This window comes from Rhinatrema bivittatum, chromosome 5 (assembly GCF_901001135.1).
Source record: "Rhinatrema bivittatum chromosome 5, aRhiBiv1.1, whole genome shotgun sequence".
NCBI classification, from domain to species: domain Eukaryota; kingdom Metazoa; phylum Chordata; class Amphibia; order Gymnophiona; family Rhinatrematidae; genus Rhinatrema; species Rhinatrema bivittatum.
Genome location: NC_042619.1, coordinates 309571427 through 309596208, shown reverse-complemented (window position 1 = coordinate 309596208; position 24782 = coordinate 309571427). Strand labels below are relative to the sequence as shown.

The following is a 24782-nucleotide window of genomic DNA, read 5'->3' as shown; positions in this document are numbered from 1 at the left end:
GATCTTCTATTGTGGACTTGAAATTGTATACATGAGAGTATTTTTAAGAATTGAAATTTCCTGATATGAGTTATGAATGTATGTAATGATAATTGTCAAGAGATTTTTTTTTCTTTCTTGACTGAATGTTAAAAAACTTAATAAAGAATAAAAAAAAAAAAAAAGTGGCCAGGTCAGAGAGCCAAGGTGACTCATGAAGAGGCACTGAGGAATTGAGTAGGCTTGTTTAAGCAGGGCTGAGGCTGTTGCAATGGAGGTGGACCCTTGGGCTGAGGTGGGGTTGGCGCTACCTGTAGGAGGGATCCTATGGGTCCCCACCATCAGCAGGCGGAGTGGGCTGAAGGACAGAGGCTGGCTGGTGCTTCACCAATTCCAGCCTTCATTCCCTGCAGGTTGAGCCTTTGGGTACCGGGGATGGCTGGACTTAGGTGGGCCTCCATAAGTCGTCGTCAATGGAAGGATCAAGAGGTCAGCCCAGAGGTGGCAACAGTACAAGGAAGAAGTCTGTACTGGACGAGGTGGAGTCAAGGAGACCCGGGTGCCAATAGAACCAAAGTCAGACAGGGGGTGCCCGAGCAAGAACAGGCTGAAGTCTGAATAGGCCAAGTCTAGGATGTAGACTGAAGAAGCGTCATAGGGCAAGCTGATGTCAGGGTTGGCGGCAATCAGGAAGCAGTGGCAAGATAAAGCTGAGGTCTAGATGAGGAGAGAGACAATGGTGTAGTCAGACAATGCAGAGGTCTGGGCTTGGAGAGATTCAACAGTGTAGTCAGGCAATGCAGAGGTCCAGGCTTGGAGAGAGTCAACAGTTTAGTCAGGCAATGCAGAGGTCCAGGCTTGGAGAGAGTCAACTGCTTAGTCAGGCAATGCAGAGGTCCGGGCTTGGACACAGTCAATGGCTTAGTCAAGCAATGCAGAGGTCCGGGCTTGGAGAGAGTCAATGGCGTGGTCAGGCAAAGCAGAGGTCCGGGCTTAGAAAGCATCAATGGCGTGGTCAGGCAAAGCAGAGGTTGTGTCCGAGAAGGCAATCCAAGTATAGGTTAGTAATCAGGAACGAGGAAACCAGGAACAGGAGTCAGCGAGGATCAGGAACCAGGAACGAAGGAGAATCACCAGGAGGCAACGAGTACATGATCAGCGTGGAAACCTGTTGCAAAGGCAATCCTTAGGAGTGGAGTCTGGCCTCAAGTGCCGGGATTCCACTGACATCAACATCCAGGGCCACGGCCAAGTTCCCACCGCGGGTCCTTCATAAGACTCAATGGTGTGTGCGTGCCTAGGGAGGGGCGCAGCACTGGATGGCAGCATCTCTCCATGGGCCACGCGGAGAGGCCCAACATGGAGCACAGGGATCTGCAGCTGAGACTGAGGCACAGAGGGCGGCCCGAGTACGGAGCAGGTGGGCCACCACCGCCAGGGATGATGAACCAGTCATTGGATTCATCTGAGAAAGGTGAGGGGGCTGGGCCGTGGGTCTGCTGCAGCTGGCATGCGTAACAGTACACCCCCCCCCCCCCACCTTACGCCTCCCCCTTGGAGGTCTGGGTTTGCCCAGATGAGCCCGATGAAATTTAAGGAGGATGTTTTTTTATCCAGGATGTTACGAGCTGGTTCCCATGAATTCTCCTTGGGGCTGTAACCCTCTCAGGAAAGGAGGTATTCCCACTGGCGGCCCCTATGGTGAACATCAAGGACTTCGTGAACCTTGTAGGTAGTATCGGTCTCCGCAACCAACAGAGATGGTTCAGGAGCTTTTCGTGAAGGCCAGGCTAGAACTACTGACTTCAGAAGTGTTACATGAAATGTATTACGGATTCCCAATGTGGGTGGCAACTGAAGCTGGTATGTAACTAGTCCAACACAACGAATGATTGGAAAAGGTCCAATGTACCTTGGTGCAAACCTTTGGGAAGGTATCTGAAACCAAATATACTTAGTGCTCAACCAAATTTTCTGGCCAGGGAGGAACTTAGGGACTGAGCATCGATGGCTGTCCACAGATGTCTTGGCCCGGGATGCGGCTTGACGTAAGCGAAGATTCGTCTGATTCCACAGTGCCTTGAGGGCATCAGCAGTAGCTTGTGCAGCAGGAGAGGGCACTGATAATGGTATGGGTAGTGGGGGCTGAGGTTGCTTCCCATAAACGATAGAAAAGGATAGAGATGTGAATCGTGTCCTCGATCGTCTTAACGATCAATTTCGGCTGGGAGGGGGAGGGAATCGTATCGTCGCCGTTTGGGTGTTTAGAGTATCGTTAAAATCGTTAAAATCATGAACCGGCACACTAAAACCCCCTAAAACCCACCCCCGACCCTTTAAATTAAATCCCCCACCCTCCCCAAATGCCTTAAATTACCTGGGGGTCCAGCGGCACACTAAAACCCCCTAAAACCCACCCCCGGCACACTAAAACCCACCCCGACCCTTTAAATTAAATCTCCCACCCCAAATGCCTTAAATTACCTGGGGGTCCGTAGCGGCGGTCTGTAGCTTAAATTACCCCCGGGTCCGTAGCTAAATCGGGGGAAGGGGGAGAGCAGGAAATCCGGCACACTAAATCGTGGTGTCTTCAGCCGGCGCCATTTTGCAAAATGGCCGCCGCAAAATGGCGGCGGCCATAGACCAATACGATTCGACGCAGGAGGTCGTTCCGGACCCCCGCTGGACTTTTGGCAAGTCTTGTGGGGGTCAGGAGGCCCCCCCAAGCTGGCCAAAAGTTCCTGGGGGTCCAGCGGGGGCCCTGGAGCGATCTCCTGCCGCGATCTCCTGCCGCGAATCGTTTCCATACGATTGCAAAATGGCGCCGGCTGAAGACACCACGATGTAGTGTGCCGGATTTCCTGCTCTCCCCCTTCCCCCGATTTAGCTACGGACCCGGGGGTAATTTAAGCTACGGACCGCCGCTACGGACCCCCAGGTAATTTAAGGCATTTGGGGTGGGGGATTTAATTTAAAGGGTCGGGGGTGGGTTTTAGGGGGTTTTAGTGTGCCGGTTTTCCTGCCCTCCCCCTTCCCCCGATTTACGATTTTTTGACGATAAATCGGGGGAATTGGTATTGTATCGTGGCCCTAACGATTTTTGACGATTTAAAATATATCGGACGATATTTTAAATCATCAAAAAACGATTCACATCCCTAGAAAAGGGCAATGTACCTGTAGCAGCATCAATATGTGAGAAAACTCTGCCCAAGGAAGGAGTTCAGACCAGTTGTCTTGATGGTCATTTATATAGGTGCAGAAGAATAATTATAAGGAGCGGTTCATATGCTCAGCTTGTCCATTGACTTGTGGATGGTACTCTGTTGTTAAACTGATGTTGATGCCAAATTGATTACAGAGGGTGAGCCAGTATTGGGCAACAAATTGTGGGCCCCTGTCAGAGACAATGTCCTTCGGCAAAGCGTGTAGTCAAAATATATGAAGAAAAACAGGCGTGCCAGTTTGGGAGCAGATGATAGGCCCGGTAACGGAACAAAATAGGCCATTTTAGAAAATCTATCTATGGTAACCCATATGACTGTGTGACCCTTGGATGGTGGTAAGTCCTCGATGAAATCCATGGAGAGATGTGTCCACGGTTCTTCGGGAGCTGGAAGTGGCTGGAGCAAAGCCTATGGTTGACCGACCGGGGGTTTCTGTTGAGTGCAAATATTGCAGGAATCGACGTATGCTTTAGCGTCAGAGACCATAGTGAGCCACCAGAAGAACCACTGGAGCAACGCTACAGTTCATGCTTGCCTTGAGTGATCAGCAAACTTAGAGTTATGTGCCCACCGGAGGACTCTTTCATGGAATTGACGGGGCACAACAATCTTCCTAGTTGGAACTGGGTGAGTCGCAGACAAACAGATACAAGCTGGGTCAAAAATGTGACTGGGTTCCTCAGGAGTATCTTCTGGTTCAAAGGAACATGATAGGGCATCTGCCCGAAGATTTTTTCCAGCTGGACGATAGCGAAGTTCGAAGTTGAATCTAGAAAAAAACAGGGCCCATCCAGCTTGATGGGCATTAAGATGCTGGGTATGGCTCAAGTGTTCCAGATTCTTGTGATCTGTAAATACGGTGAACTTATGTTGAGCACCCTCTAACCACGGGTGCCATTCTTCTAAAGCCAATTTAATAGCGAGTAATTCGTGATCTCCAATGCTGTAGTTTTGTTCCGCTGAAGAAAACTTACAAGTAGAATGAGCATGGGACTAGGGATCCGGAAGCAGAACGTTGACTGAAGACCGCCCCAGCCCCAATAGCAGAGGTGTCCACCTCGACCTAGAAGGGGTGGTTTGAGTTTGGGTGGTGAAGGCAAGATCCAGCTAGGAAGGCCTCTTTGAGGTGGTGAAAGGCTGTAATGGCTTCCGGGGTCCAGTTCCGGGTATCTTGGCCCTTACGGGTCAATGCAGTAAGAGGAGCCACCAGTGTTGAGTAATGAGGAATGAAATGGTGGTAATAATTCGTGAATCCTAGAAATCGTTGTAGGGCTATAAGACCCACGGGCTGTGGCCAATCTTGGATTCCTTTGCATTTTTCCGGGTCCAGAGAGAATCCTCGTTGTGAAATTATATACCCGAGAAAGGGCAGACTGGACTTTTCAAACAGGCACATTTCCAGTTTCGCAAATAGATGATTTTCATGGAGACATTGAAGAACAGTGCAGAGATTAGTGCAGTGTGTAGCCAGATCCTTGGAGAAGATGAGGATGTCATCAAGGTATGCCACCACCTTAACATATAATAGATCTCTAAACATTTCATTAATCATTCGTTGAAATACTGCGGGAGTGTTACAGAGGACAAAGGGCATCACAAGATATTCTTAATGCCCATCTCTGGTGTTGAAAGCTGTTTTCCAGATGTCATTGGGGCAGATACGCACCAAGTTGTAAGCTCCGCATAAATCCAATTTAGTGAATATAGAGGCTCTGTGTAGTCGATCAAATAACTCAGAGATTAAGGGCAACGGATATTTGTCTTTGCAGGTGATGGCATTTAAGCCATGGTAATCGATACACGGCCTTAGAGATCCGTCTTTCTTTGTAATGAAGAAGAATCCTGCACCGGCAGGGGATGTTGAGGGACAAATTAACCCTTTCACAAGGATCTCTTGGATGTACTCCATCATAGCCTTGGTCTCAGGAAGGGACAGAGGATAGGTGCATCCTCGGGGAGGCATGGTCCGAGGCAGAAGTTCGATAGGGCAGTCAAACCTCTGAAGAGGTGGTAGAAGGTCCGCCTTTTGCTTTGAAAAAACATCCTCAAAGTCTGCATAGGGAGCTGGTATGCCTGAGGAGGTGGTCGCCAAAGGAATCACAGAGGGTGGCACCACTCTTTGTAGACAAGTCTGATGGCAGGTGGAACCCCATTCCACCAGCTGGAGCGACCTCCAATCAAATTGGGGGGGAGTGATGTTGGAGCCAGGGTAATCCTAAGATTACCGGGTGGATAGATTTCTCTAAAACCAATAGTTTGATTTCTTCAGTGTGAAGGGCGCCAGTAAGGAGTTGAACTGGCTCAGTGGTCAGGGAACTTCAACCTGGTAATGGTTCTCTGTAAATTGAAGCAATGCACAAGGAGGTCTCCAAAGGACGGATATTTATACCCAGAAGTTGAACTAGATCCTTGGGGATAAAATTCCCTCCTGCTCCAGAGTCCACCAGAGCAAGGACTGGGAAAGACCGGGAGTCCCAAATCAGAGTGACTGGCAAGAACAATTGAGGGGTCAGTGATGCTGCACCCAAGTTCAGGACCCCAACTGAACTTAGGCCGGGTAGTTTCCCGGATGGACTGGGAAGGCCTGTAGGTGATGGTCAGGTGCTCCGCAGTACAGACACAGGCCTGTTTGTCTCCGCCAGAGGCGCTCTTTCCGGGGACAGCCGCCCATGGCCCAACTGAATTGGTTTTTCCGTCTTTGCTATGATAGAGACCCTACTGGAGGCAGGGCTAGTGGCTGGTGGCGAGCGGGAGTGAACCCAAGAGGGCTTCCTGGGAATCCGATTCTCCCCGTGGTGCTCTTGGAGATGATGATCAAATCGGCCAGTTAGATCGATGAGATCCTCAAGAGAGGAAGGGAGCTCCCAAGCTGCCAATTCATCCTTCAGCTGCAGGGAGAGTCCATCCAGGTAGATAGCTCGCAGTCTTCCTGCCAAGAGAGTTCTGTGGCTAGGGTCCGAAATTCAATCAAATAATCAAATAGGCTTCTTTGGCCTTTTCGGAGGTGTAACAAATTAGTGCTTGCCACGGCATGCCACCTGGGATCGTCAAAAGTCCGCCGAAACACGGCCACGAATTGAGACAGTTCCTGTAGAAGTGAATCTGATTGCTCCCACAAGGGCAAAGCCCAAGCCAACGCCTTCCCTTCTAGACGAGAAAAGATAAAGGTGACTTTCATGAGTTCATCTTGAAAGATGGAGGGCTGCAGAGCAAATTGCATGTAGCATTGGTTGATGAAGCCTCTGCAGAGCTTGGAGTCACTGTTAAAACGAGGCGGAGCTGGTAGGGCCAGCAAGGCTCTAGGAGTGGAGGGAGATGGCTGTTGGTGAGAGGAATCCAGTACTGGAAATGAGTTACAGGATAGGGCATCAAGCTGGACATGTAGACGCTCAAGGGAGGAGGCCAGTGCCTCGAGAAATTGTTGCTGTTCTTGTACCTTTGAAACCAGGCCAGGAATAGCCTGGAGGGCACACGGCTCCGCCAAGTCCATGGCCTTTGCAACCTGTTGCGCCGGAGATGGACCCTTGGGCCGAGGTGGGGTTGGCGCTACCCATAGGAGGGATCCTGTGGGTCCCCACTGTCGGCAGGTGGAGTGGGCTGAAGGATGGAGGCCGGCTGGCGCTTCACCAATACCAGCCCTTGTTCCCCACAGGTTGAGCCTTTGAGTACCAGGGATGGCTGGTCTCCGTATGTCGTCATTGATGGAAGGATCTAGAGGTCAGCCCATAGGTGGCATCAGTAGAATGAAGAAGTCTGTACTGGACAAGGCGGAGTCCCAGAGACCCGGGCGCCAATAGAACCAAAGTCAGACAGGGGGAACCCAAGCAAGAACAGGCCGAAGCTTGAATAGGCCGTCGAGGATGTAGACTGAAGAAGCATCATAGGGCAAGCTGAAGTCAGGGCCGGCAGCAATCAGGAAGCAGTGGCAAGGTAAAGCTGAGGTCTGGATGAGGAGACAATGGCATAGTCAGACAATGCAGAGGTCCGGGCTTGGAGAGAATCAATAGCGTAGTTAGGCAATGCAGAGGTCCGGGCTTGGAGAGAGTCAACGGCGTGGTCAGGCAAAGCAGAGGTCCGAGCTTGGAGAGAGTCAACGGCGTGGTCAGGCAAAGCAGAGGTGTAGGTTAGAAATCAGGAACGCAGGAACCAGGAAACCAGAAACAGGAGCCAGCAAGGACCAGGAACCAGGAATGAAGGAGAATCACCAGGAGGCAACAAGTACACGACCAGCGTGGAAACCTGTTGCAAAGGCAATCCTTAGGAGCTTAGCTGGGCCTTAAGTGCCAGGATTCTGCTGACGTCAACATCCGGGGCCGCGACCAAGTTCCCACTGAGGGCCCTTCATAAGACTCAATGGTGCATGCGCGCGCGCCTAGGGAGGGGCACGGCGCTAGACGGTGGCATCTTTCCATGGGTCACATGGAGAGACTCAACGCAGAGCTCAGGGATCTGCAGCTGAGACTGAGGCACTGGGGGCGGCCCAAGAACGAATCTGGCGGCCCACCATCACCAGGGATGAGGAACCAGGAACCAGGCACTAGATTCATCTGAGAGAGGGGAGGGGGCCGGGCTGCGGAAGGGAGGAAAGTTCTGAAGCTGTGGGCACTATGCTGAAGGTTGGAGTGTCCCTTCTTGTTCAGTTCATCACATATAGCTATGTATGGGATGCGAGTAGTTTTTCATCATGTACACATCTTCTCCTACTCCCTGCCCACCTTTCAATCCCACCTAAAAAAAATTAACTGAGGGAAGGTTGGCTGAGTTATCAGGGATTTTGTGGGACAGTCTCTTCAGACAAAGATGTGAGAAGAACAAGGAGGGCACTGTCAGTGCCCCCCCCCCCCCCCAAACCTAAGAATGCTCCAGAGACACAGAAAACTGTTAAACTGGGGATTGAAATAAATAAGGGCATTTCTTTCCTCTAGAGAGAGCAAGGGAAGCAGTGTGAGATATCAATATGTGCAAGAAATTCTTCAGTTTATAAGTACATTCTACTTATAAACTGAAGAATTTCTTGCACATATTGATATCTCACACTGCTTCCCTTGCTCTCTCTAGAGGAAAGAAATGCCCTTATTTATTTCAATCCCCAGTTTAACAGTTTTCTGTGTCTCTGGAGCATTCTTAGGTTTGGGGGGGGGGGGGGGGGGGCACTGACAGTGCCCTCCTTGTTTTCTCACATCTTTGTCTGAAGAGACTTCATCTTCTAACGGGGTCACTATACAGTGGGTGTCCAGGGGAAGAAATAAATAGGAGTTTTCTTTCCACCAATTTTCTTTCCTTTAACTTCTACAATGGTTAAAATGATTTGATACTATCTGTTGGAGAGTGTCATAGACCAGCACAAAAACAGAAACTGAATTTCATCACTTCCTAACTAGAGATTTCCTTCCCTGACTGTTCTTCCCCAGTCTGAACTCCTTGCTGGCAATTCTAAAACTAGAAATGCAACCAGAGCTGCAAAGTGACCCAATTCAAGATGGGAAAATTTTGGTTAGTCTTGATTTTTGAACCTGCATCCCAATGCATTGTGGTATGTGTAGTCATTGTTTCCACCATTTGAAATCAGCACTGCAATTACCAGAATGCATCAGGAAGTGATATAATTCAATTTCTTAGTTTGCTACCAGTCTATTATGCTCCCCTAGATGAGTCACTTTGATTCTGTTGGAAACACCTTTCATATCACTTTCCTAGACTATATTGAATTAGCTAGTATCTGAGCTAGTAGGGCTTTCATTTTCCTCCGTATGCACACTTACTTGTTTCTTGCTTCTGTGTGAGTTGAGTTGCTGGTTGCTTACAGCTCAATTTTTACTTGTTAATAAAAGCAGTGCTGTTTTACTGCTCTTGCAAGTATAAACCTCCCTGGCTTGTTAGTTTTTCTTTAGAAGGCACTTTCTTATCTAAACTAACTCCATTGTGCTACAAATTTCTAACAAAACAATGGATTAGGAGCTCAGGCAATCCAAAAGAAAAGAAAGAAAAAGCCAGAACAGATAAAGATATCCCAAGGCCAAGCAGAGTGAGATAAATTTCTAAATAAGAAAAAAAAGCAACCTAATTTCTGACATAATCTGATAAACAGCAGTCTATGTAGAAAAGATTGTCTGTGATCATATTAAAAGTGAAAGTAATTAAAAATGTCTGAAAATGCTACAAATCATATTGAAATACTAAATTCCAGCAATTATCCAACTTGGAGATTTAAGATGATTCTTCTAATAACTAATGAACTTTGGACAGTCATAGAATATGACCTGCCAGATATATCAGCCACATAGGAAGTAAAAAATGCCTGGATAAAAAATGATGAGGATGCCATGAACATAATTGTCCAGACATTAAAGAAGAGAACTACGTCAAGTGATATTCATGCATGTGGGACAGTGTTGGAAATGTGTTTCAAGTCATTATGTTATCTACTGCTGAAATATTTTGAGCTACTAGGGCTTCCATATTGCTTTGAGTATGTATGTATGAACTTGCTTCCTGGTTTTGTGTAAGTTGAGTTGCTGGTTGCTGGTTGCTTACAGCTCTCTTTTAACTTGTTAATAAAAGCAGTGCTGTTTTACTGCTCTTGCAAAGCAGAAACCTTCTTGACTTGTTTTTTTCTATAGAAGGCAGTCTTATCTAAACTAGGTCTGTTGTGCTACATATTTTTAACAGATTCTGGCTGTTGGAAAATGTAATGAAAATCGTTGTGCCGCTGTTTAGCTGTGTATCATTTTATTAGCTAGATTCTCACTGATCCAAGTCCCTCCCTCATGTCACCAAAGTCCATCCCCCTCATTGCCACAGAGACACCCCCATCTCACCTCGACAGTCATGAGCTTGAGTGTGGGCCGGATTTCCTTTGGAATCATGAAGGTTTTGTTCATTTTTTCAGGGGGAATGAGAAGCTCAGGGAGCCCTCCTTCCTGCAGTGAGATATAAACACATTTAATGAGGCTCTGTTGTCCATATTGGGGTATATTGTGTTAGTCAGTTACCTAAGCACAAGGAGCAGATGATAAGCCAAGGAGCAGGGTGCAAATAAGTCATTAACTGATTATAAGCAGCAGGGAGTGAACCAAGATAAAAACAAGAGCCAAGTGAAAGCCATGTGCTGAGTGTAAGGCATAGGGAGTGAGTCACATCTTAAACGGCAAACAGAGAGAGAGAAAGAGCCATGTGCTGAGTGTAAGACGCAGAGCAAGTAATGCACAGAGTGTAAGGAGCATAGATTCAAGTGCTGACTGCATGAAGCAGACAGAGAACTAGAGCTCCGTGTTGAGTATAAGGAACAGAGTATAAGGAGAAGGGGGGACAGACGTGCTGAGTTTAAAGAGCAGGAAACAAGTCACACATTGAATGTAAGGAGCTACAAGAAAGTCAGGTACAGAAGAAAGGGGGCAGGCTGTGTGTCACGTGTTGAGTGTAAGGAACAGATCAGATCAGTCCAGACTCCTGGGTTTTGCATCCCTGCCTGCAGATGAGACAAAGTTTCATTGTCACTGTACATAACCCAGTGTGCCACCTGCAGTCCCTCAGTATTTCTCTGTCTCCAGAAGATGGTAGATGGTATAAAACCTGCAATCTGGAGAGATTTAAAAAAATCTTTAAGACTGGAAGAATTTAAATTTCGACTTCCTTATCCTCCCAGGGTGTTGTGAGGTCCTAGTGGGGCCATAACCCTGGTTTGAGGTGGGTGAGCAGGGGTTTAGTGACCCTTATGTTAACTCGTCCGGAGGTTCCATGGGTGCACTTCGGAGTTTTCAGATGGCCTGTGGCTGTAACGCTTCGGGGTGCAGGACTGGTATCTGGCAGTTATTCCCCAGTGCAAGTGCATCCCTGGGGTGGCACAACTCTGAACATAGGCACGCATCTCCGGACCACATGTTACGGTGCCTGGCAGTTCATGCCTCGCTTATGGGGGATCGCGTGCAAGGCTCAACAGGGAAGTTTTATGCATTGGGTGTATAGCAGGTGGAGAAGGCACATCGGGAGTGCCTCCTTCGCGATCTAAATTGGCCGCGGCTTCTGGGACACCTATGACTGCAGCATGCGCTGCCTCTTTCTGAGTGAGAACGGCAGCCATTTTGTGTCACGCAGCAGGGCTGTCGGTGGCAGCGGGGGAGGCAGGGAAGCCTCCCCCAACGTGTTCTGCTCCTGTGCCCAGGGAGATTTAGAGATGGAGGATTTTCCTCTGAATCTGGGTTCTTTTGATGTAGAGGATTCCCCCCTGGATCGGGGTTCTGAGGAGCCCAAGCCTTTTTCTGCTGAGTTTATTCATCTGCTGCACAAGGCATATTTGGCCAGGAAAGCTGCAGGAGATTGTGAGTCCAGGTTGGTGGGGAAGTCTGGATCCTTGACTATGGTGGTAAGGTCGGGTCCTTCCAAGAAGTATATGGAGGTCATATACTTAAAAGCCCTAAATAATAAATAAATGAAATTCGAAGGGCTTTGGGCCTTTTTCTGCAATCTGGTGATATGCTGGGGGACACTGATGACTCCAAGGATCCTGATGCGGCACCAGGGGAATCCCCGGATGCGGTTGCTTTACCAGATATGGGTGATATGCCAGATGTGAATACCATAGTTGGGGGCCCTGAAAAGGCTCCCACGGCTGAAGGAGATGATCCCAAAGTGGTGTGGCTTTTCTGCAGAGAAGAACTCTGGCCTTTGATTCTGCAGGTGATTTAGAAGGAGTCTGACTTGAAGGGAGTGGATCCTGTGCTGGATGGTTTGCATGGTCCAGCAAAGGCCTTCCCTTTCCACAAGTCAGTGAAGAAGTTGGTAGTTCAGGAATGGGACATTCTGGAGTCCAGCTTGAGGTTTGGTAGAGCTATGGTGAAGCTTTATCCTTTACCGGAAGAGAGTTTGGAGCTTTTAGCCCTCCCTAAGGTTGATGCCTTGGTTTCAGCAGTCACCAAGAAGACCATCATTTCGGTGGTGGGTTTTGCAGCCTTGAGGAATTTGCAGGATTGTAAGCAGGAGCTTCAACTCAAAAGGATTTTTGAGATTTTGACCCTGGGCATAAGAGCTATGGTTTGCAATATTTATTTATCTATTTATTTATTTATTTGTCGAGTTTTATATACCATCGTTCGGTTTCTCCATCGCAACGGTTTACAAAGGGTCGATTTCTACAATCATAAATTTGTTGACATGGCTATTAGAGATTAAGGTATATATTTATTCATAGAGTTATTCTGGTATCGTCTGGTCTAATCTGGTGAAGACGATTAAGTATAGAGTCAGTAGGAGTTTTGTTAGGTTTTTGTAAACATCCAAGTTTTTAGCTCTTTTTTGAAGGTTTTTAAATTTTGTTGTGTTCTCAAGTCCATTGGGAGGGAGTTCCATAGTTCAGGACTTCCGAGAGATATGGCTTTCTTCTGAGTTGAAATAAGTTTGTGACGTGTTGGTGAGATTTTAGTAGGCCTTTGTTCGCTGATCGGAGATTTCTATTTGGTGTGTGGAGTTTTATGGATGCGCTGAGCCAGTTTGTTTGTTTTTCATATATTATTTTGTGAATTATGGATAGTATTTTGTAGTCAATCCTGTATTTTATTGGGAACCAGTGTAGTGAAATGAGGGTTGGTGTAATATGATCGAATTTTCTTGTTCCTGTGAGTATTCTGGTGGCTGTATTTTGTAGGATTTGGAGAGGTCGGATAGTGGTGAGAGATAAGTTGAATAGTAGAGAATTGCCGTAATCGAGGTTGGAGAAGATGAGAGCAATAGTCTTAAGCAGAGGGCTTGTCTGCGTTGGGTCCAATAATTACAGGAAATGCAAACCACATCAGAAAGCTGAGCATCTGGAGGCGGCTGTGGCATTTGGGGCAGATGCCTTCTATGACCTTATCAAGATATCTTCCAGGATCATGTTGCCTGCAGTGTCTTCTAGAAAATTATTGTGGTTGCGAAACTGGTCAGCGGATGTGTGGTCCAAACCTCAGCTGGGTACTCTTCCTTTTAAGGGCAAGCTTTTGTTTGGAGAGGACCTGGAGCAGATTATGAAACATCTGGGAGAATCCAAGGTGCATAAGCTGCCAGAAGATAAGCCAAAGGGCAGAAGACATTTTCCTGTTAGGACTAGGTTTCGAGATCAGAGAAGATTTCACCAGACTAAAGATTCTGAGAGTCCTCAGAAGCAGACCACAGTCAGAACTCAGTCCTGTGATCAGTCTTTTCGGGGTCGCAGGAGACTGTCCCAAGATAACCCTGCTACAGGAACATGGGGTGCAAAGGCTTTGCAATGAGGCGAGGCTGGTCCACTCTTTAGTTCCGGCTGTCAGAGGGCATCTGGTGCTCTTCTTCAAGGAGTGGGACAAAATTACCACAGACCAGCAGGTCTTAAGTATGGTAAAAGACAGCTTTACATTAGAATTTGCTCGTCCCATTTGCTCCCCTTCCCATGGAGAGCATGAACCCTTGGACTGAGGTGGAGTTGGCGCAACCTGTATGGAGGAGTCCTGCAGGTCCCCACCATCAGCTGGTGGAGCTGGTTGTGGCAGAGGCCCAACTGGAGCTTCAACTATGCCAGCACTCGTTCCCCTTAGATTGAGTCCATGGGTGCAGGGGCCAGCAGGTCTTAGGCGGGGGCCTCTGCAGATGAGTTGGATGTCTGTGGAGAAGGTTTTGTAACAGGCTAGGGTCTGGGGTAGGCTGAGTTCTGGCATAGTAAGAAACGAGTGACAGTCAAGGTGGGCAGCATTCAGACTTGGTTAGGCGTCAGACAGCGGTCAGTGGTAGGTGGAGTTCTAAAGTGTTCGAGTCAGGCAGTGGTCAGTGGCAAGCAGAGTTCAAGCATAGACATAGGTCAAAGGCTGTCAAAAACAGAAATCCATCCAAGGTAAGGTAAGGCACGGAGGTGAGTAGCAGCACAGACAAACAGACACTGATAAGATAGAAGAACCAAAGAATGAGCACAAGATGAAGACCTGATGAAGAACTAAAGACAGACCACAAGCAGGGGATGAAGACCAGGAACACAGGAACAAATGCTGAGGCAACTTGATCTATACAAGATAATGTACCTATTGCCAAGGCATGGATCATAGGGAGAAAGGCCCTTTTATAGGCCAAAGGCAGTGACATCATCTGTAGGCTCTGCGGGGGATTTCCCACGTGGGCCCTTTAAATTTGGGGAGAGCGTGCATGCACCTAGGAGCAGCATCAGGGTGAGTCAGCGGTGTTCTGCTGTGGGTGGCGTCAGCCTCACGAGCATGGCGGCCTACTGCGTCGCGCTCTGGGAGGTCTGTAGCGGTGCTGGGGCTGGAAGTAAGTGTAGTGGTTTGCAGAGCTGACCTGCAAACCACCAAACACAACACTTGTGCTCCTTTTGCTAAGCGCGAAGCAGTTCGAGGGATAGTAGATCGCTTAAGGCAACTGGGGGCTATAGTGCCGGTGCTGTGGGAGGGGAACAGGGAGGTACTCCATCTATATTGTGGGGTCAAAGAAAGAGGGGTCATTATGCTCAATTCTGGACTTGAAAAAGATGAATGAGGCCCTCAAAGTTCTGCGTTTTCGCAAGGAGACTCTGAGGTTGGTTATTGCAGCCATATGCAAAGAAGAGTTTTTGGCATTTCTAGACCTGACGGAAGCTTATCTGCATATAACCATCAGAAAGGACCATCAGCAGTGCTGAGGTTTTTGATCCTAGGGGAACATTTTCAATTTCAAGCTCTTTCATTCTGTTTGGCAACAGCATCGCATACATTCATCAAGGTGAGGGTAGTGATGGTGGCAGCCTTAAGGTGGGAACGGATGCTGATGCATCCATACCTGGATGACTGGCTCATTCAGGCAAAATTGGAAGTCCTCTGTGCAGAAGGTGTTGCAACAGTTGCATACTTTAGGTTGGGTGGTGAATCTTGCAAAGACCCATCTCATTCCCTCCCAGACCCTGGAATATCTAGGTGCTCAATTCGATATGCCGGAGGGGAGAGTAGTTGGAAGGATGTTGAAGTTGCAGGGTCAGATTCATCACCTGTTGGAGCTTTCGGTGTCCAGGGTATGAGACTATTTGCAAGTCCTAGGTTCTATGGCTTCGACGTTGGCCTTGGTGCCTTGGGCATTTGCTCATATGCAGCCTCTTCATAGAGCCCTTCTCTCCCGTTGGAATCTGTTGTCAGAGGAATTTCATCCTCCCCAAACACATTTAATGAGTTCCTCTGTCCATAATGGTGTTTATTGTGTCAGTCATTTACCTAAACACAAGGAGCATATGATAAGCCAAGTGCTGAAGACAAGGATCAGGGTGCAAATAAGCCATTAACTGATTGTAAGCAGAAGGAAGTGAACCAAGCAATAGGGATGTGCAGGCAAAATGTTTTCGGTGAAATGTTGATACGTTGAAGGTGAGGGTCGATTCCGTTCAATATGGAAGTATGGAGAAATCCATAAGTTGTGGATCTGTCCATACGTTTCCCGGTTCCCTAAATAAAAATTTAAACCCCCCACGACTTACCAAAACTCCCTGGTGGTCCAGCGGGGAGTCAGGAAGCCATCCCTGCACTCCTTTGTGATTTCCTCACGGTGCCGATAGCCTGTGTCACAGGGGCTGCCCCTGCCATTGGTCAGCCCCTGTCACATGGTCACGGCGCCATCTTGTGCTCCTACCACGTGACAGGTAGGTCATGTGGCAGGAGGTCGCTCCGGGACCCCCGCTGGACCGAACCGGAACTTTTGGCCAGCTTGGGGGGGCCTCCTGACCGGAGGAGCACGTGACGCCGATGTCACACCGACATCACGTGCTCCTCCGCGCCTTCGCTCCCGGACCCCCGCTGGACCGAACCGGAACTTTTGGCCAGCTTGGGGGGGGGGTCAGGAGGCCCCCCCAAGCTGGCCAAAAGTTCCGGTTCGGTCCAGCGGGGGTCCCGGAGCGACCTCCTGCCACATGACCTACCTGTCACGTGGTAGGAGCACAAGATGGCGCCGTGACCATGTGACAGGGGCTGACCAATGGCAGGGGCAGCCCCTGTGACACAGGCTATCGGCGCCATGAGGAAATCGCAGACGAGTGCAGGGATGGCTTCCTAACTCCCCACTGGACCACCAGGGAGTTTTGGTAAGTCTTGGGGGGGTCAGGAGGGTGGGGGGTTTAAGTGTTTATTTAGGTTCAACGTATTCAACATAGCTATGTTGAATAAGTTGGAACTCGCGATGCGTTTCTCCTCAAACCTTTTTTTTCTCTTTTAAAAATATAAGTTGCGTTTTACATATGCGTTCAAAACGAATGCACACCCCTACCAAGCAATAAACACAAGAACCAAGTGAAAGCCATGTGCTGAGTGTAAGGCATAGGGAGTGAGTCACATCTTAAACTGCAAACAGTAAACCATGCACTGAATGTAACAAGTAGAGAGAAAGAGCCATGTGCTGAGTGTAAGACACAGATCAAGACGTGCACAGAGTGTAAGGAGCATTGATTCAAGTGCTGACTGCAAGCAGCAGACAGAGATCTAGAGTATAAGGAGCAGAGAGCGAGTCATTCAGTGTAAGGAGAAGGGGGAGATAGACGTGCTGAGTTTAAAGAGCAGCAAACAAGTCACACATTGAATGTAAGGAGCTATGAGAAAATCAGGTACTGAAGAAAGGAGGTAGGCTGTTTGTCACACGTTGAGTGTAAAGAAAAGGAAGTGAATCGTGTACTAAGTGTAAGAGGTAGGGAGCAAACCACATACTAAGTGTATAGAGTAGAGAGATTTCCATACTCTGAATGTAAAGAGCCAGACGTGATTCACATGCTAAATGCAGGGAGCAGGGAGCAAATCATGCAATGAGTGTAAGGGGTAGGAAATATGTCATGAATATGTCATGGATGTGTGGGGGTGAGAGTATGCAGTGAACTAAAGGTGACCATTTGCTGCATAAAAGCAGAAAATCCTGCCCAATCTTACCTTATTGTCCAATAGGAGCTCGAAAGCTGCTGAGAGGTCACCAGCCGATCGCTCTTGTCTTCTGATTGGGTACAACTGAAGTTGGGGGATGACCCGGGCACTGAGGTCCAGGTAAACGACTGGCTGACACAAACATCGCCCCAGGAATTCATCCTTCCCCTGGGACAAAAGAGGAGCATCAGCAGGGGGCTGGGGAGCGTGGGCATATTATTCTTGTTCCTGGATTCAGCTACGGTGCTTCCAATTTTTCCATTCAAAACTACAAACGCATGCATGCAAGGGGGTCAAAACCACAATGGTATCGGCCTTTTTGGTTGACCTGGGGTGAGGTGGCAACTCTAACTGTACCTACTGCCTCGCTTTACCTTTCTCCTGACAAAGAGTGAATGAGAATGGAAATGACCCCAGACCACTGCTCTTTAAAGCCCAGTTTTTAATATTTATTTATTTTATTTATTTATTGTTTTTGTTATACCGAGTTTCATGATAGGCATCACATCAACCCGGTTTACAAATAACAAGGAGTGTAAAGCATAACGTAACGTAAAAAACAATATTTTCAATAAGAACCTTGAACTTTAAATACAGTGAATCAGAAAAAGGGAGAGGGAAAGTTACAAAAAACAAGGAAAATAAACTTGGGATGGAAGGGGAGAAATTGAACAGCACAATATTTACATTTCAGCCTATTGATACATTAGAATAGCAAGTGAAAAAATAAGACTATGAAACGGTACATAAATATCAGATTGTGTGTGTAGAGTACGACATCTCTCACATCCCCGACCCTAAATGTAGGCATAGGCAGGGACCGAGACACTGATTCAGTGCTGTTACCATCCCATCGGCAAACCCTGGCTCCAGCGGGGATCCTCAAAGCGTGGTGAGCATGAGGACTAAGCCTGCCCTCACGGTCAGAGCCCACGAGGGGCAGGGCCTGTGAGTGCAGCCTCAGTTCCCTCACTCGCTGCGCTTGGAGGATCCCCGCCGGAGCCAGGGTCCAAGAGGAGGAGGTAGCAGCGGTGGCAGCAGGAGAGGTGCCGTCCAAGGTTCGGGGCAGGATCGCGAGGGGGGCAGGAGGCAGAAAAGGTTCCACATTCCGAATTTTGCTGCCCTAGGCACAGACTTTTAGGCCTTTGTACGAATCCAGGCTTGGGCCCAGGCAACACAGGCATGAGCCATCAAATACCTGAGTCAAAGAGAAGCCTTCTCCTGATTGGTCAGGTGCTGGCAGCATTTGAAAGGAGCATCACAGTGGCACACTGCCCCTTCCCCCCTCTCCCTCCCCACGTTTCAGTCTCCATGGGGAACTTTCCCATTCTCTCTGGTCCTGCCTATGGGTGCCAAAATCTTAAATCCGGCCCTGCATACCTCTCCCAATATGACATGTTACTCAGTCATGCCTTCTGAGTTATACAGTACAAGTACCCAAGCAGCACCATGCAACACTCATAGGTACATGCCAGGATTCTCCTCCCTTATCCCCGGTGCGTTCTGGCTCCTGTGGTGCTGATGTCAAACAGGAGAAAAATGGACTAAAAATAGCACGGTGCATTCAGAGCTGGTGCAACCTGTTCTGACACTCTGTTCAAACGATTGCTGTGCTGTTTCCTGTAGTGGTAGTGGTGGCAGCAGAAGTCCCAAAGCATGGTGCCCATATCTGGGAACCTTTGAGTTCTGGTCATCGCCCTGAAATCGGAGTAAATTAACGGGGGGAGGGAGAGATGAAAAAGGATACACATGCCAACTTTCTTTCTTTCATCCTTTCGTCCTACTCCCAACTCCTCTTGAATGCTTCATCTCTGGTGACAGTGAGAGACGTTAAGTTCCCATCTTAAACAGCTGACTCCCAGAGACCACATTGTTACAAATCCATATTGATATTTTAGCTCACAAACCTGTTTCATGTTTTTTAATAGATGTGATACATTTTTCTAATCACTCTCTGTACCAGACAAGGAGCCTCTTTTCCTCCTCTTCGCTGCTGTCCCTCCACTCTCCTCTCTGCTCTCTCCTCGACTTCAGCCATTTCTCACGCACCCCCTCCTCTCTAAGCTCCTCTATCAGACAGTCTCCGCCTCCCCTTGTGTGTGCCAGTAGCAATAACTTTATCACATGGCTATTCTCTCACCTCCCTCATCTGATTGGTTTTCCTGAGGACACTGAAACCAATCCACTTCAGGAGGCAGGAGATAAGCAGCAGATTGTTCTGCCTGTTGATCAGTATCAGTATGAACGACAAAGAGCTTACTGTCCTGGTATCACCCCTCAGGAATTGCCACCCTTTCTGAATGCATGGATTGCACCTTGGTTGCACCAGCCCTGAATACATTGGGATGTTCAAAAATAAGGAATCACCAAAAGTCTTCCTTCTGAAATCGAGTCATTCGGTACTTCTGACAAAGAAGGTTTGATTATTGTTGCAGGTGAATTGTGAGAACAATTTTCATGTATTTGTCAACTCCAGGGTACTATAGATCATGAAATCTAATCTGCCATGTCCTTAATGGGGAAGGAAACCAAACACTTACTATGCTGGTCTTGTTGAACAGTTCCACAGTGACAAAGGGAGAGTCCTGAAGAAGGGCCTGTGGGTCCCCATATATCAGCACATCATGAAACAGAAGTGTCTGGTCCCAGATGGGGTGCAGGGTGGCTGACAGCACCTCGGTGCGCTGGCTCTTGTACAAGAAGGCGACATGGGCATAAGGATCTGAGGAGACAGGTTAAATACTTTCTTTATGAGAATTGTATTAGGCCTTATTTTCTTATTATTTTAATATTTGTTTTATTATGATGTATAGTACATTTGAGATTATGTATTTATTTATTTAGAGATTTTTTTTATATACCGCGGCACGTTACAAACATCACCTCGGTTTACAATGAACCATAATTCAGCAACAAGCTCTACAATCAATTGAGAATCAAACAAGCCTATATCTAATAAAGTAAGTAACAAAAACAATAGCATAAGCATATAGTACAAAAGAGTCTAGCCTATCAGGGGGATGTCATCTCTTGAGAGAAACTATGTATAGTTAAGAACTTTCAAACAATTGCAGCAAGAGGAGTGATGGGTTGAAATCTGCTTGGTATACATTATTGTATCCCCATACAATATTGTATGGGGATACAATAATGTATACAAATGATTTTTACCAGTAAGAAATAACCGTTGAGATATCGTGTGTGATGGAGAGGGGACGGTGGGGACGGTAGTTCTGAGGATGAGGTAACCATTATGTATAGACTTGTCTGAAGAGCCAAGTCTTTAAGTTTTGTTTACATTTTTTATGGCACGGCTCCTGGCGCAGGTCTGTGGGCATTTTATTCCAGATGTTGGTTCCTGCTATAGTAAATGATCGTTCTCTCGTTGACACATGCTTGATATGTTTGAGCGAGGGAGTCTTGAGTTTGGCTTTGTATTGTTCTTGTTGGTCTATTTGATTTTTGGAATGTGAAATGGTCAGAGAACCATTGCATATCTTGATTGTAGATGGATTTGTGTATTTATTTATTATTTATTTTAAATCTTTTCTGTACCGTCGTTTGGAGGATACTGTCACAACGGTTTACATCAAGGCACATAAAATTTATGATACTGTGATGATTTGCACATTTACAAGGGTGCCATAAGGTTCGGTAACATAGTTAGTGATCAATAATGTTAAATGTAATTAATCATGTCCATGTTTCTATCTCGGTTTTTATTACAGAATTAACTTTAAAATTGTGACTGGTCCTTTAAAGACTACACACTTAGTGAATATGGCAGTGTGTGTGAATGTTATATTGATCGTGCTTTGCCTGTCCCTGGTTTCTATTCTCCCTTCTGTTTCTGAAAAGCTTGTTTAAAGAGCCAGGTTTTTAAACCTTTTCTAAAGGTTTTGCTGTCTCTTTGTAGTCTTAAATCTAGGGGCATGGAGTTCCATAGTATGGGTCCTGAGGATTATGAGGACTATGAGGGTGAGGACTATGAGGGTGAGGACTTTGTAAATAATCCTAGATGCCACTGGTAGCTAGTGAAGGTGTTGGAGTAAGGGGGTAATGTGTTCGTGGCGGTGTGCGTTGGTGAGTATGCGGGCAGCTGCGTTTTGTAGCATCTGTAACGGTTGCAGCGAGTTTTTTGGCAGCCCTAGTAGGATTGCATTGCAGTAGTCTAGTTTTGACAATATTGTAGCTTGTAGAACAGTCTGGAAGTCATGCGGGTGCAGGAGAGATCTAATTCTTTTTAGAGTATGGAGTTTAAAGAAGCCATTTTTGACGGTGGCTGCGAAGAATTTTTTTAGTGAGAAGTGGTTGTCTATGATGATGCCGAGACTGCGGACCTGCTGTACAGAGAGAGTGCCAGCTTGTGAATGAAGGGTAGGGTTGAGAGAGATATTGTTTTGTGGCGTGATGATGAGTAGCTCTGTTTCGCTGGCATTTATTGCTAAAATGTTTTTGTTTCTGGAATTATGTTTTCTGTTTATTGTCTTATTGATTTTGTAACTTATCTATATTATTTTATTTGTACTTTTTTGAATTTAAATGTAAGCTCTATTTGTTTAAATTGTTAACTGCTTTGATGTTAAATCTGTAATTGCAGGCAATCAAACAGACATTAAACTAACATTATGTTGTGTATTTTTATAATGTGAAAGAGCATAAGAACATATCTACAGTACCTGAATGTAACTTGCCTTGAGTTATCAATGAAAAGGCATTAGCTAAATCTAAATAAATAAATAGAAGCTTAAAGAACATAAGAAATGCCATACTAGGTCAGACCAAAGCACCATCAAGCTTGGCATCCTGTCTCAGACAGTAAATCGTCTGGGTCATAAGTACCCAGCAGATCCCAAACAGTAGATCTATTTCTTCTTACTCCCAGGTATAGCAATAGTTAGTCTACCTGGCTAATAATGTTATATGGAGTGGACTTTTCCTCCAGGAACTTGCCCAAACCTTTTTTAAACCCTTCCATTCTGGTTGCCTTGACCATGTCCTCAGGTAAAAGATTCCACAGCTTGATTGTTTTCTGAGGGAAAATAGTACCTTCTAAGATTTGATTTAAATCTGTTAGTTGTCCGTTTCTTGGCGTGCTCCCTTGTTTTAGTATTATTCTACCCTACTCATGATTTTATACATTTCTATCGTGTTCTCTCTCAGTCCCCCTAACCTTTGTAGCCTCTCGTTATACAGGTGAGGTTCCCTCTCCTTTATCATTTTTGTGGCCCTCCTCTTCACCATTTCTAGTTCTTCTTTATATTTTTTTGAGATGGGTGACCAGAACTGCACCCCGTACGCAAGCTGTGGTTGCCTCCTGGCTCAGTACAGAGATAATGTGATATTTTTAGTTTTATTTTCCATTCCTTTCTGGATTATTTCTAAATTATATTTGCTTTTTTGACTCCGCCCCCAACTCACTGACCTGAGGATTTCAATGTATTGTACTACCCTTAAAAAAAGGCCTGGGGTAACCTGCACAGAACGGCAGTTACTATCTTTAACAGAAGGCATGGGGGTAACCTGCCCAGAATGGCAGTTACTATCTTTAACAGAAGACATGGGGTAAAATGTACAGAACGGCAGTTACTTTTAACAGAAGGCATGGGGTAACCTGCACAGAATGGCAGTTACTATCTTTAACAGAAGGCATGGGGTAACATGCACAGAACGGCAGTTACTATCTTTAACAGAAGGCATGGGGTAACCTGCACAGAACGACAGTTACTATCTTTAACAGAAGACATGGGGTAAAATGTACAGAACGGCAGTTACTTTTAACAGAAGGCATGGGGTAACCTGCACAGAATGGCAGTTACTATCTTTAACAGAAGATTTTTTTACCTCTGTTGCACACTGAGCTGAGGATTTCAAGTTATTGTTCACGATGACACCTTCATCCTAATTCTAATAGGGAACTTAACATCGTGCAGCTATAGGGCCTGATTCATCAAGGCATTTTACCATAGACACAGAATTGGAGAATTGCATTAGTGAATCAGGCCCTTTAGTTTTGGATTATTTTTCCCTAAGTGCAAGGCTAAAGCATAGCACTTGACCACATTAAATTTCATCTGTCATTTGGATACCCAGTATCCCCAGTCTCACAAGGTCCTCCCACAATTTCTCACAATCCGAGACTTTGTTAAATGCCTTCTGAAAATCCACTATAACAGGCTCACCTTATCTACATGTTTATTTTTATCTTCAAAAAATGTTTAATAGATTTGTAAGGCAGGACTTTGCATTCCTAAAACCATGTTGATTCTTTCCCCTTAAGCTACGTCTATCTATAATTTTGTCAGTAATTTTGTCAGTAATTTTGTTTTTAAGAAAAGCTTCTACCTTTTTGCCCAGTACGGACATCAGACTCACCAGTCTATATTTCCCAGATCACCCCTGAAGCCCTTTTTAAAATTCAGCATTACATTGGTTGCCCTTCAATCTTCAGCTCTTGTGGCTGTTTTAAATGATAAGTTACAAATTATTAGTAACAGGTTTGCAGTTTCATGTTTGAATTTGTTTAGGACTCTGTGAGGGATACCGTCCAGTCCTGGTGATCTATTACTCTTTAGTTTGTTAATTTGATCAATTACATCCTCCATTATCACAGAGATATGTTTTAATTGGTCAGAATTATCACCATCAAAGAATGTTTCCAGTCTGACCAATTAAAACATAACTCTGTGATAATGTTCCTGACATCTTTCTCAGTAAAGACCAAAACAAAGAATTCCTTCAGTTTTTTCAGCTATTTCCCTCCCTGACATTCCTTTTACCTCTCTCTCATTTAGCAACCCAACCGACTCTCTCACAGGGTTTTTTGCTTTGAATGTACTTGAAAAAGTTTTTATTATTAGTTTTTGCCTCTCTGGCAAGTTTCTCCTGAAATTCTCTCTTGGTCTGCTTATTATTATTTTGCTTCTAACTAGCCAGTAGTTATGCTGTTACCTAATTTTTTTCATTTGTGTCTGTTTTTCCATTTTTTTGAATGTTACCTTTTTGGTTTAACTGCCTCTTTCCCTACACTATTAATCCATGCTGGCAGTCATTTGGTCTTTCTGCAACCCTTTTTAATGCATGGGATAAATTTATTTTGGGCTTCCAAGATGACATTGTTAAACAATGCCCATGACTCATGCAAACTTTTAACCTTTACAATTGCTCCTTTTATTTTTTTCTTACTAATTTCCTCATTCTATCATAGTCTCCTTTTTAAAGTTATGTGCTTCTAGTTTTACTTAATAATCCTCCCTGAAATGATTATGCCAAATGTATTGCATTATAACTGCTACTGCATTTAATTGCATTATAACTGCTATTGTTAAGCAGCCTCAACACAGTAACCTTTTGCACCACGTCATGCGATCCACTGAGGACTAGATCGGTTTTAGGACCAGCTGCTCCATGAAGCAGTCATTTATGGCATCAAGAAACTTAACCTCTCTAGCATTTTTACATTCTGTTTCTTCATCTTGGTTAGGTGGCCGGCAATAGACACCCACTGCTATACTTTTACCCATCACATATAGAACTTGTATTTTGTTTCCTGCAAGATTTTTTATCCTTCTTGACTCTGTGCCAGACTTTACATACACTCCACCAATTTGATCTTCCCTGTTATGTTGATATAATTTATGCCCCGATATCACAGTGTCCTCTTGTACAGGTCTTGCTTTATAATCACAGCTGAAGTCTG

At 46.0% G+C, this 24782-nt stretch overlaps 1 protein-coding gene across 1 annotated transcript in view; it reads right to left on the bottom strand.

The window, feature by feature from the left end:
• Positions 1–24782, bottom strand: part of FER1L5 (fer-1 like family member 5) — a 495517-nt gene that overhangs the window by 170210 nt on the left and 300525 nt on the right. Inside the window, exons 41-43 of the mRNA XM_029603280.1 lie at positions 19624–19805; positions 17093–17251; positions 10025–10126 (exon numbers count right to left, since the gene is read on the bottom strand). Coding sequence (XP_029459140.1) covers positions 10025–10126; positions 17093–17251; positions 19624–19805 — 443 coding nt within the window. The remainder of the gene's footprint in view (positions 1–10024; positions 10127–17092; positions 17252–19623; positions 19806–24782) is intronic.